The sequence below is a fragment of the Branchiostoma belcheri genome, unplaced genomic scaffold, assembly GCF_001625305.1.
Source record: "Branchiostoma belcheri isolate BF01 breed outbred unplaced genomic scaffold, Haploidv18h27 scaffold40, whole genome shotgun sequence".
NCBI lineage: Eukaryota > Metazoa > Chordata > Leptocardii > Amphioxiformes > Branchiostomatidae > Branchiostoma > Branchiostoma belcheri.
In genome coordinates, this window is record NW_017804021.1 from 183,732 (window position 1) to 195,277 (window position 11,546).

The following is an 11,546-nucleotide window of genomic DNA, read 5'->3' on the forward strand; positions in this document are numbered from 1 at the left end:
GTAGTTCAAGTTGAAAAATGTGGATCTTAGCTTTTTTTAATCGTTATATTGTATCGGGATTTTTTGTGTCATTTGTCGATTGCATGTATGCAGGATAACTCGAAAATTTGTGAATGTATCTCAATGATATTTGGTAGATGTGCAGCGGTTATACAATGTAGAACAAAGTTCAAGCTGGAAAAGTTCCTATGTTGCTGCGGAGAGTTGTGTACTTGGGTTTTTTTTTTTTGGTTCCACATAAACTTGAGAAAACGCGGATGGTTGTTAATGATATTTAGTGGACGGTTAGTGGCAGCAAAATGACGGTTAAGTTCTATAATGGGACTCCTAGTGACGGTTTTAGATATTGCAGCATAACGTTAAAATTTGAGGCAAAATTTTACACAAGTACAGGTGAATAATTTTTGAGCAGGGGATAGCTGTTGGGGATGGGAGCAAATGATTTTGGGACTTCTAGCATCTTCCTTGGAACTGCAGTGGATTTTTTTAATTTTAAGCCTGTGTCTCACTTCGTTGTGAATGGATTTTATTTATCTTTCACAGGTATATTCTTTATGCGATGATGAACATACACAGATGTATTTAGCTGCAATTAGCGTCTTAGAAACAGAATAAACAAGAGTTCCGAGACTGGAGGTAACAATGCCTTCAATAGTTATGCCGCATAGTTTCCCACACTATAGCAAAGTGATTTCATAGCCTTCTTGTCTAAGGCAATTAGGTCAAAATAAGGGTTTGTTTACTGTTGTGAGCTGTTGTCAGAGTTTGAGCTGGACAACCCCTGGTTTTCTTTCTATATTTGGGAAACAGACTCTTGTGGCTCTCTGGTGCAGAAGAATGTTTGAGATTGAAATGTGATAAAGTACTTTCATGGGGACTTATTTTAGTGTAATTAAGCATAGGTTTCTATGGCCAACCATAACTGTGATACCTGCCCTACATTGCTAGACACAGTGGTGACGAAGGGCTACGTACACCAGAAGAACTGGTTTTCAGTAGCCTAAGACAGTTGTACAAAAGTAGCCTAGGGCTACTAAAAACCAGTTTTTTCTGGTGTACGTACGCAATTACTCTCTTCCCCAGGCGTTGCTGCATCTCAGAAACCAGAAGGCCATTTCAGATAAAACAGGTGGAACCATTTGACGCTTTACTGTGGTGGACCAAACAGTAATAGACTTGCGCCCATAGACTTTATCTGTAGTGACGGGGTATAAGGAAAATCAAGGATTGACGGAAACCTTTCCAGACATTTCTGGCCAATATTTTGAGGGTTCTTAAGCTTGTGACAGATAGGTGAGTACAAACATGACTTCTGTTTTCTTATTCTTACGTCCAGCTTACACGGTCCAACAGCGAACTGCGAATTCTTTATCACTATCAAAATTAGTCGTTTAAACGATTCTTGTCTTAAGCCCTTTATCTAATGCTTTGGAGAAAAGAGTAGTTACAAAAAAATGAAGAGGCATATAGCAAGTTGTCCTTGATCAAATATCAAAACCTAAAACCCCTCCACTAAGAATAGATTGTAATCTCTACTCCCTTCTTCCTACTCGCGTTGAGTTGCTACGTTGTGACAAATAGTTATGGTTTACAAGTTCTAGGAAAGAAAAAATAAACTAGAGTTCGGCGATCTCATACCTCCATGACATGTTTAGTGCTTTCGTAAATCGTATGCATGGTTATGACCACCTGTAAATGGCCTACATTTACAATCCTGCTCATTCATACAAATTATTCACATAGTTCCTACTTAGTATCATGCAACACACTGGTGAAATCCTTACCATTTAACATGGACAACGTATGATATTGTTGGTTATACATGTATGCAAGCATGACCTCTGACATACGTACATTTGCCAACTCACGTTTGCCGTCCAAACTGACATTCACTGCGAATATGCAAATTATAAGAGCCTATTTGCATATACTATATCAGTTGGTCATATTCTCCGCCCAATCAATCAATATCATGGAGGTAATAAAACGGATTTCCTCTGGTATAACTTCTTTGCAGGGCGAAGATGGAACAGAGGAGCGTGGAAGTGTTACGGTTAACTGCCGGGGAAACCACTGCCTTGGTCCCAGGGGTTAACCTGATCTGTAAGGAAAGAGGCAACTTTATCATTTACAAGGTTTGTATTCGTATTACAACTTTTTTTTGTGCTGTTGCTGTTGCTTTTGTGCTTTTAATGTTGTAGAATCTAAAGGTTTTGGGTTCAAATCCCACGTAGGTCATATCCATAGCGCAATGTGCGGGGGAAACAAGTGATGTTACGTTTGACTCCCAACCATGCTACAACTACTGCTAACTTCCTGCCAACCTACCGCTTCACAACACTTTTAAGTAAAATAGTCTAGACAGAACATCTCACGGTCTCACAGCCACTTTTGATTTTAATTACCATCTTGAAACATTCGGCTGGCGCAGACGACCAGTAGCCAATCTCCTCCAGAAAATACTGCCAACCACAGACGACCTCGCTCACGACTGACTCCCAACCATGGTCTGTAGAAGGTTGGAAATAGTTGAAGGCAATTGTCTGACAGGAGCTATTCACAGTCGGCTGCTTGTTTGAGCTCGTTTACCTGTGTGATAAGACTAGCCTTAGGCTGATATCCAATTGTTTGTTAGTTCTGTCCGACCCACCCGTCTCTACAATGACCACAAGAATAAAGAGTGTTTGCTTTCTTTATCTTAACACCAGAATAATGCATTCCTCATAGGATCCAGCGAACACCGAGGAACCGTACAAGGCTTGTCGAAACATCTGCAAGCATCAAGGCGGCACGTTTGTTAGAGATGTGGAAGATTCCACCTGCAGGTAAGAAATAAATATCATACATGCATTTACAACGTTACGCTTCCTGGAGTTAACTTTTTTTTACGTTAACGTTTGAGGTCATGATTCTTCGCAGTGCAGCAGCGACACCTAGCTGCAGTGCGAAGTATGACCAGTCACTTGCCTGAGGAAGATGGCAGACAGTTCAGCTAAATGTCGGCTCAGTATTTATCAACTTATCAAAACTATCCACGGAAGGGTTTTAGTTTCTAGCGTGTACTTCTGACTAGCTGCACGATAGGAATTGTTACGCAATTGGAGAACTTAGGAAAACTCTCAAACATTTCAAGTAGCATCCACTACTTTTCGTCAGTAAATATTAACGGAATCTGACGTTGAACGGGTATCCACCCAAAAACTATGAACTGTAAGTTGCCAGTTGCTTCAGTATCGATTCCTTGCGTATCTCATTACCTAGATGTCTAACCTTCAACCGATATAACTGAACGATATTTTTGTTGCAGTATTCTGCGATGCACCAAGCACGGCTGGAAGCTAGACTCCTCCAGCATGAAGTATGTCAACCCTCCGGACAGCTTCAAACAGGACAAGTTAGGTACGGCCCGCCACATCTAGCCTGGTGTCAAGTCTATCGTGGTTGGGGCAGGCTGTCTCCGGGGCTCTAATAGTTTCCTCCCGCTCAGCTCAACAGACCGCCCGGTAGAAGATACGCCTATGATAGAGTTTGGCACGCCGGGGGTTCAGATTATCCCCACTAATCAATCTCCCGTCGTGAAAAACCTACCGGGGAACCTAGCTGAGGCGGGCGGGAAATAGTTTCAGCAGCCCCGAAGAAAATCCGCCCCAACCACGAATTCGCGCGCGAAAGACTGGATACCAGGTCACGCCACATCTAGAGGAGTTACGGCTAATTTCCTTTGCCATTTGAAACGGTGTTGACTGGACGGCATTATCGGTTGTGAATTGGACCATTTTGAAATTAGCCTACGCTTTTATGATCTCATGGATTACGCTTTACGTCGCATAAAAGTAACTAATTACGCTTTACGGAGAATAAAAACGACCAATTACGCGTTACGGCTAATGTACCGATTACGAATTACGATGATTTTGGACGGCCGCCTACGGATTAGGAAGGTTAAAAAGGCCTGATTACGCCTTACGAAAAAGGGCTTGCAGGCCCTCTTCAAAGCCCCTGTCACACATAACCGAATATGGCCTCCGGGTAAAACTCCCCGTTAGGAGTAGATCGGGAGCAAGGTCGACTGAGTTTGGCTGGCGTTCCGCGTGGTCGCCTAGTCGATAGCCTGGTATCCAGTCTTACGTGGTGGGTGGGGGGGTCCTCTCCCGCCCGCCTCAGTTTCCCGGTATTTCACGATGGGAGATTGATTAGCCCTGCCACGAACGACATTCGTGTTGGGGCAAATCAAATCCCCAAGTTTGTCATCTCTATTCAGTATTAGCATAACACTCCTACCGGGTCGACCTGTTGTACTGGGCGGGGGAAGCTATTAGAGCCCCGAAGACACAGCCTGGCCGAACACCCAACAGCCCCAATCACGTACGACTGGATTCCAGGCTACCTAGTCGATTGTTTCAAAATGCTTAAAACATTCTAGTGCAGACGGGAGGTTCGACCATGGTTGGCTGGTATATGGCTAGTGTTCGGGAGTAGGTCGGCAGTCCTCGGGGCGTGTTCGGGGGTAAAATTTGACTCAAATTCGATAGTGATATGAATCACCTTCAGCCAACCTTTGTTGGTGGTCGGAGGAGGGTTATGAACATACTTAAATGGTACTTAAAGGGATTTAGACATCCTACTTTAACGCGAAAGGTCATCGTATACATCAGTATGTACATGTACATCTGAACGGAGTTCTTGATTCAAACATTTGCACTATTCTCATTTTTTTCGCATCCAGTTCCAGAGTTAGACGAAGATGGGGGATTAGCCTTGGTGGAGCTGATTCCGCCTAAACCGTGGGACAACGACGCGAGACGCCCGCAGACTATCCGACTCGGAGAAGTGCAGGTAAAAAAAAGCCCCTTGTTGTCTTCAGACTTCAGACTGTGTCCTAACATTTGTCGTCCCTTTGTATATTTCAAGTATATTTCAAATTTAGATAACTTGTTTTTTTTCGGTCTTTTCCGTAGAGCGTAATGGGCCGTTTTAATTCTAATTCGACGTAGAGCGTAGACGGACCGCTCTAATTCAACGTAGAGCGTAATTGGCGCATTTTGCGTAGAGCGTATTCGCCGTTTTAATTCTACGTAATGCGTTGTAGCCACTTGGAATTTATCGTATAGCGTAATCAAGAGGTTTCAGAATTCAGCGTAGACCCCCCATGCAGGCCCCCATAAAATAACTTGGTGCGGCCTAACAGATTACACTAGTTTAGTTGTGTGATGTAAGGATGTGTATTTCTATTTGTAGTTGACGTTTTTCGCGCATGCGTGTATGGAGCTGAAGTTGGGAGACAAGACGATGTTTTTCGACCCGTGGCTGACTGGACCCGCCTTCGCCAGGGGGTGGTGGCTTCTGCACGAGCCGCCCTTTGATTGGCTGGAGAGGCTGTCACGTGCTGACCTCATTTACATAAGTCACGTACACTCGGACCATCTGAGGTTAGAGTCAAATGTTCTTATTTGTCCTTCAGTCCTTCCTTTTTCCTTTAACCTAGTAGCCAAAGGAACTTGAACTTTGACCTAGACCACAATGCATCGCGCTGCACATGCACAGTCAGAACTGCGATATTCATCATTTTCACACTTCCCATAATGCCTAGTGCTGGTCGAGGATATGACGTAAGAAGCGGGTAGACTCCAAAGTGACATGATGACATTTCAGTAGATATCCAGTTCTTCTTCTTGTCTTCTTAGTTGGCAAAGTTATTAGTCTTGGTCACATATGTAGGCAAGTTGTTTACAAGCCTATGTAGGTTACAGTCTACAAAATGATGACTATCCAGTTGAATTTAGCGTTAGGTTGTGGTTGCTTCGAAAGTGAGTTACCCATGATGCACTGAGAACTGTCATGGCGCCATGACCAGCACTAAGCATTATGAGACGTGTGAAAATCATCAATAACTTATATTGTAACGGAATGTGTCTATAACTGTTCATCGCATCACCCTGACTTTATGCAGCTTCAGGAGGCTTCCTGCATTTTGGTGGGCGCTCGGGCTATTTCCCTGAATGGATACGGTGCAATGGGCTTTTGTCCTGGCTAAGTAATTCTTTTTCTTTCTCTCTACTTTTATCTTACCTGAAATGTACTGCAGATATCTTTGACATGCTGTGCTTTCAACATATTGAGAATTTTGTGAGTATATGGGAGTTACAATGCTAACTTATTGTACATGTACACGTTGTGCCTTTGCCAGCTACCCGACTCTAGCACTGCTGTCGGAAAAGAACCCAAACATCCCGATCTACGTTGGAGACACGGCTATGCCGGTATTCTGCAAGCTGGAGCAGAGCGGGGTCCAACTGAACAACATCAACGTCTGCAGTTTTGGTGTGTGGCAAGAGGTGAGGTTGTTTTTTCTACGTTGTACCTGGAACATTTCCTGACTGCTTTTCATGATTGCGTGACTTCCATGAAGTATGCAATTCTTTTCTTTTTTTTATTTTCACTATTTTTTTAAGAAAAAAGAACTGAGCGAACCACCCAACAATAAATGATAAGTTATGCTTTGTGTTATAAGTTATGTTTATGATATGTTTGTGTATAACAGATCAATGCTGACCTCCGCTTCATGATCCTGATGGACGGCGTACATCCTGACATGGACACCTGCATCTTGGTGGACTACAAGGGTGGGGCTGCAGGATTTATTTTATTTATTTATTTGTTTGTGGCAATTTAAGTATAATGTTCTGTCTGTAAATGTGTACGCGTGTAGTCGTTAGTGTGCTACTATCACATTTTGATCATACCTTTTTTGAAGCCCATTTCTGTCTCCCAAGGAAGAAAAGAAAGAAAGAAAGAAAAAAGAAAGAAAGAAAGAGAGAAGAAAGAGAGAGGGAAAGTAGGAAAGTAAAAAAGTAAAAAAAGAAAAAGAAAGAAAAGAAGAAAAAGAAAAGAAAGAGAGAAAGAAAGAAAGGAAGGAAGAAAGAAAGAAAGAGAGAGAGAGAGAAAGAAAGAAAGAAAGAAAGAAAGAAGATTCTGTGTTTTAGGCCACCTGATCCTGAACACCGTGGACTGCACACAGCCTAACGGTATGCAGCTGCCCAAGAATGTGGACATCATGATGAGTGACTTCGCAGGGGGTGCATCCGGGTTCCCTATGACCTTTAGTGGAGGACGATACACAGGTACAACCATCTACTTTGGACGCGCGTAAAATCTAATTATGAGTTGTTTTCTCACTTGTTCATTGTTGATTAATATACTCAGAAAAATGTATCTATTATGATGCCCATGTCTTTAAACTATTGTTTTTATATAGATGAATGGAAGGCCAGGTTCATTGCCACTGAGCGAAAAAAGCTGCTGTACTACAAAACACAAGTAGTGCGTGATGTTAACCCCAAAGTCTACTGTCCTTTCGCTGGCTACTTCGTGGAAGCGTATCCTGGCGACAGGTAGGTAGACTGCGGTTGATCCCCAACATACATAGATGTAATTCTTCGCTCTCGCTCTCTCTCGCTCTCTCTCTCTCCCTCTCCTCTCTCTCTTTCTCTTTCTCTCTCTCTCTCTCTCTCTCTCTCTCTCTAATCTCTCAAGCCATGCACACCGCCTTTACATCTCAAACAACAACCCTTGCGTATACCGTACTGTGATTCGTCATTCCTGTCCCTTTACGTTGTTAGAGGGAGAGCCAATCACGTTACCACATACGTTCGAGGGGCAGCGTGATTGGCTGTCTATTCTTTCAGAACAATGACATGCAAATACATGTTGATTGACCGAGCCCTCCCTCCGTTCCAGGTACATCCGTGAAACCAACACGAAGAACAGCGCGGAGCAGTTGAACTCTCTCATCAACAGGTATTCCGACCACATCATCACCTGGACACCCAAACCTGGCGCTATCCTGGACCTGGCACTCATTCTGGACGACACCGTGGATCGCAGGTAAAACGGGAAACAAACAAGTACATGTACATGTTACCTCTGGGACGGATGTATTGTTTGGGGTGCGGTAACCTTTTGCTAGGTTTGTATGTTTCGGTTCCAAAGTGAGTGGGTGGAGATTAGATTTCACTTGATTGACAGTTTTTGCTATGGTCTTGACTATCGATATCCTAACTATTCCCTGCAGACGTGCAATTGTGGATCCTCCCCCGGGAACTAGGATCTACAAAGACAACTGGGATTTCGACTTCTACATTAACAAGATCAATGAGAGCATAGCAAGCGAGATTTTCGCCTTCCCAGACTGGATCCGGTTCTACTACGAGTGGGCGGGGTTCAGAGACTACAACCTAGTTCTGCGGGTGAGTATGCCATTGGTTAACACATGGGCAGTAGACTCAATTACAAGTAGCCTGCAGACTAGTACTCATAGCAATTCTTCAAGGCTGGATATGTACACGTCCAAAATCATATTCATGCTTACCTCGCCATACGTGATAATAATTCTTGTCAGGCTAAACTGTCTGTTACTCGTATCATTGTGTTGGTGTCTACACTGGTTTCTTTGGTGACAGAGAACCATGAGACAGAGAGTTTGCTTTCGGGACAGAAGTATTGTTTTCTGTCGCGCTAATTGATGCTATGTTTGTAAGTATGGGTTCCAAAGTGAGTGGGCGGACATACTAGTAGTTAATTATCCAGTTTAGGCATAGGTAATATTGATTTATTGTTCCATTCTATTTTGTAAACAGATGATAGAAACAGATGAAGACTTCCATCCTATCGAGGGAGGGTACGACTTTCTGGTGGATTTCGAAGACCTGAGCTTCCCCGAACAGCGACCGAGTAGGGAGCATGCGTACTTGGAGGTAATCGGCCATATTCCAAAAGACGGAATTATGGGTAACTCATGCAGCGACACGTTACCATAGCAACTTATGTGCGGCGCATGCGTATTGTGTAGCCGTGTCCCCCTGAGTTACCCAGAGTTTTTCATTTTTCCCAGCATGTGAAGGGGTCGGAAATACGACCTACGTCACACAATAGAGTTCATTTTGAGTATATCCTGGTTATTTTCTTTTTAAAGTTGGGTATATCTTTGTTGGACATTCTGTATGCGTGTATATATCCCACCCAGATCAAGAACCGGATCGGAGTCCACCGCCAGACAGTTCTGAAGGGTCTGTTTTGGGACGACCTGTACATCGGCTTTCAGAACAGGATATCTCGTAACCCAGACACGTTTCACTTCAGGTAAGACACTGATACTTGTACTTAAAAGGTCGCGATCGGTACTCGGGTGGGAAGTAAGACATATATGCAGAAGTTGTAATCACGCAATGCACTCCTAATGGTACTCACCGTCATGTTCTCTTGGATAGCATTCATCGTTTTACAATTCCCAGGATACATAGCGACCGGGAGGGTAAAAATTCCCAAGTTGCATAGCATCAGGGGGTCGGAATTATTGGAAGAATGTCTTTGGTTGTGTCGTAAGAAACCTAATACCCAAAACCCAATAATGATGTGTTTCAGAACGGTCTTCTGACAGATCGTGTTTTTTTACTCCTCGTATCCACAGGTTCTGGAACCACATGCAGATCCTTCTTCCACAGCAGCCACCTGATTGGCCAGGCTTCCTGCGCAGACAGCGCCTGATTCATTTCGAGAGACCGTCAGACAAGAACGACTCAATTGGTAACAGCATAGCTGTCATGATTCACACTATGAAAACTTTTTTTGTGGTGTAGCTGAGCTAGCTGTGGGTTTGTGCTTATTTTTGTCATATAGGTTGACAGCACTTGGGTGTGGGGAAGATTGGCAGGCAGAATGGCAAATGTTTAAAAGGTCTGGAAATTAGGTGAACGATCGCGAAATGGAGAAATTCAAGCCGAGAATCGCATACTTCCAGGAGAACTAAAATCTCAGATTTCTTTTTACGATTTTTTAATGATCTAAAACTTGTAAAAAGACCCAACCATTTCTTTCATATTTGTTCCAAATTTATTGAATAATATTGATAAAATTAATTAATGAATAATAATAATAATCGTCTAAAGATAGAGATAAAGGTGCGTAAATTATTGATGGTTGCATGTTTTATAAAGTTCAGACTGATACAGAAGTATACGCCATCGTGTTCTTGTACGAACTGTACACATTATAGTGGTTATCTTCATAACGAATATTCTGCTACTTTTCCCATCCACAGTTCCCCGTCTACTGCAGAAACTGAGCAAGGCGAAGGCTCTTCTCGTTCCCGGGATTATCGCATCGCTGGCAACGGTTGTTTACTTCGCGATCACCATGACAACTAAGCAATAAAACAATACACATTCTTTTTGAAGAAATATGGGATTCAAGTGAGGCATTTCGTACACAAATCGTTCCACGTGTTCTTCAATTCATCTATCGTTTTCCACTTCTATTTCTTGAACATACATAATCATCATAAATTATATAGAGGTTAAACAAAACGATCATGACTTAAGTCAATATATACAACTTAACTTATGTACAACTTATGTACAACTGGTGGATGTGGACTGGTCAGTGTTTTTATACTGGGTGGCAGGGTGTTCATAGATTAATGTTAAGAAATGTTTGAATTTTACTATCTGGTACATGACTTTATTGTGAATATTGCAAGTGAGGAAATCGCACCCCATTGCACTAGTAGATACACGAAAGAAAGCCTTGGAATAGTGCTTATTTAGTACGTTATGTTAATTCAGATATTCATGCAACAAGTAACTATATCAAGGGTCAACCAAACAACGCACATACATTCTTACCCCATCTAAAACTTGAAAAAAAATAGTATTCCGACCAACCCAGGAATGTCCAGGCACATATAGGTCACTAATAGCATTTGAATATGTACATGGGGTAAGAGAATGAGTACTACAATATATAATGCAATATGTACTACAATATATAATGCAAATTCAATACAATACAATACACGTAGCGTAGCCATCATTTCTGTACTTAGGGAACTGGTAAGGAGGCATTGTGAGTTCCGAACTGGTAGATGTTAGCATCGCAGCCCAGAAACTAATGTATATACATGATTTCTTGAATGTACAATCTAGTCGCTGGTATGTATCTGTCATGCGAACACGTCACTTACAATGCAGAATAAATATGCATGTAGCACACCAGACCAGTTCTGCATTTGGAATGGATGCACGAACTAGGTTGAGTTTCAAACTACCACTGTACACTAGTAAGCTTTTCGCAAGAGCAGGCTAAGACGTTAAAGCTTTGTCTTCCAGAGGTGTGATGATGTCTTCAAGGTGTATATAAACATGAGTTACAGACAGGTGATCCCGATACTAGACCACAACACGCCACATATTTAGCTTCAGTCCAGAATCATTGTTTGATATGTCTGGGGTTTGACAGTGGTTGAATTGAGGAATTTGATATACCACGACACCACAGGTTACTTTATTCACCTGATACAGTTTTGCCTACAATTCAGCTTGTTGTTTACTATACTGTAATAATATTATACTATAATAGACTTTGCAGATAATTCATTCACAAAATTCTGAACGGTTATGTTATAACTTTAGTATAGCCTATACCACATTCGACTGGCTACCGTTGGCATTGTATATAGCTACTGGTTATGGGCTACTTTTATACATGTATAT

General features: G+C 42.3%; 1 protein-coding gene across 3 annotated transcripts in view; it reads left to right on the plus strand.

Annotated features, from left to right (window-relative positions):
- LOC109477656 (cytidine monophosphate-N-acetylneuraminic acid hydroxylase-like) overlaps window positions 1–11,047 on the plus strand; it is a 14,811-nt gene extending 3,764 nt beyond the window's left edge. For 2 of the 3 annotated variants that reach the window (XM_019778992.1, XM_019778993.1), the window contains exons 2-16: window positions 2,018–2,135; window positions 2,728–2,825; window positions 3,308–3,399; window positions 4,727–4,836; window positions 5,239–5,429; window positions 6,188–6,335; window positions 6,542–6,623; window positions 6,984–7,121; window positions 7,256–7,391; window positions 7,738–7,884; window positions 8,072–8,246; window positions 8,637–8,753; window positions 9,023–9,138; window positions 9,467–9,582; window positions 10,097–11,047. In XM_019778992.1, the coding sequence (XP_019634551.1) occupies window positions 2,025–2,135; window positions 2,728–2,825; window positions 3,308–3,399; window positions 4,727–4,836; window positions 5,239–5,429; window positions 6,188–6,335; window positions 6,542–6,623; window positions 6,984–7,121; window positions 7,256–7,391; window positions 7,738–7,884; window positions 8,072–8,246; window positions 8,637–8,753; window positions 9,023–9,138; window positions 9,467–9,582; window positions 10,097–10,209 (1,890 nt within the window). In that variant the 5' untranslated portion in view covers window positions 2,018–2,024 and the 3' untranslated portion in view covers window positions 10,210–11,047. Of the gene's footprint in view, window positions 1–1,084; window positions 1,294–2,017; window positions 2,136–2,727; window positions 2,826–3,307; window positions 3,400–4,726; window positions 4,837–5,238; window positions 5,430–6,187; window positions 6,336–6,541; window positions 6,624–6,983; window positions 7,122–7,255; window positions 7,392–7,737; window positions 7,885–8,071; window positions 8,247–8,636; window positions 8,754–9,022; window positions 9,139–9,466; window positions 9,583–10,096 lie in introns of those variants that run through there. The other variant, XM_019778991.1, reaches the window with a different exon arrangement.
- Window positions 11,048–11,546: the final 499 nt, after the last annotated feature.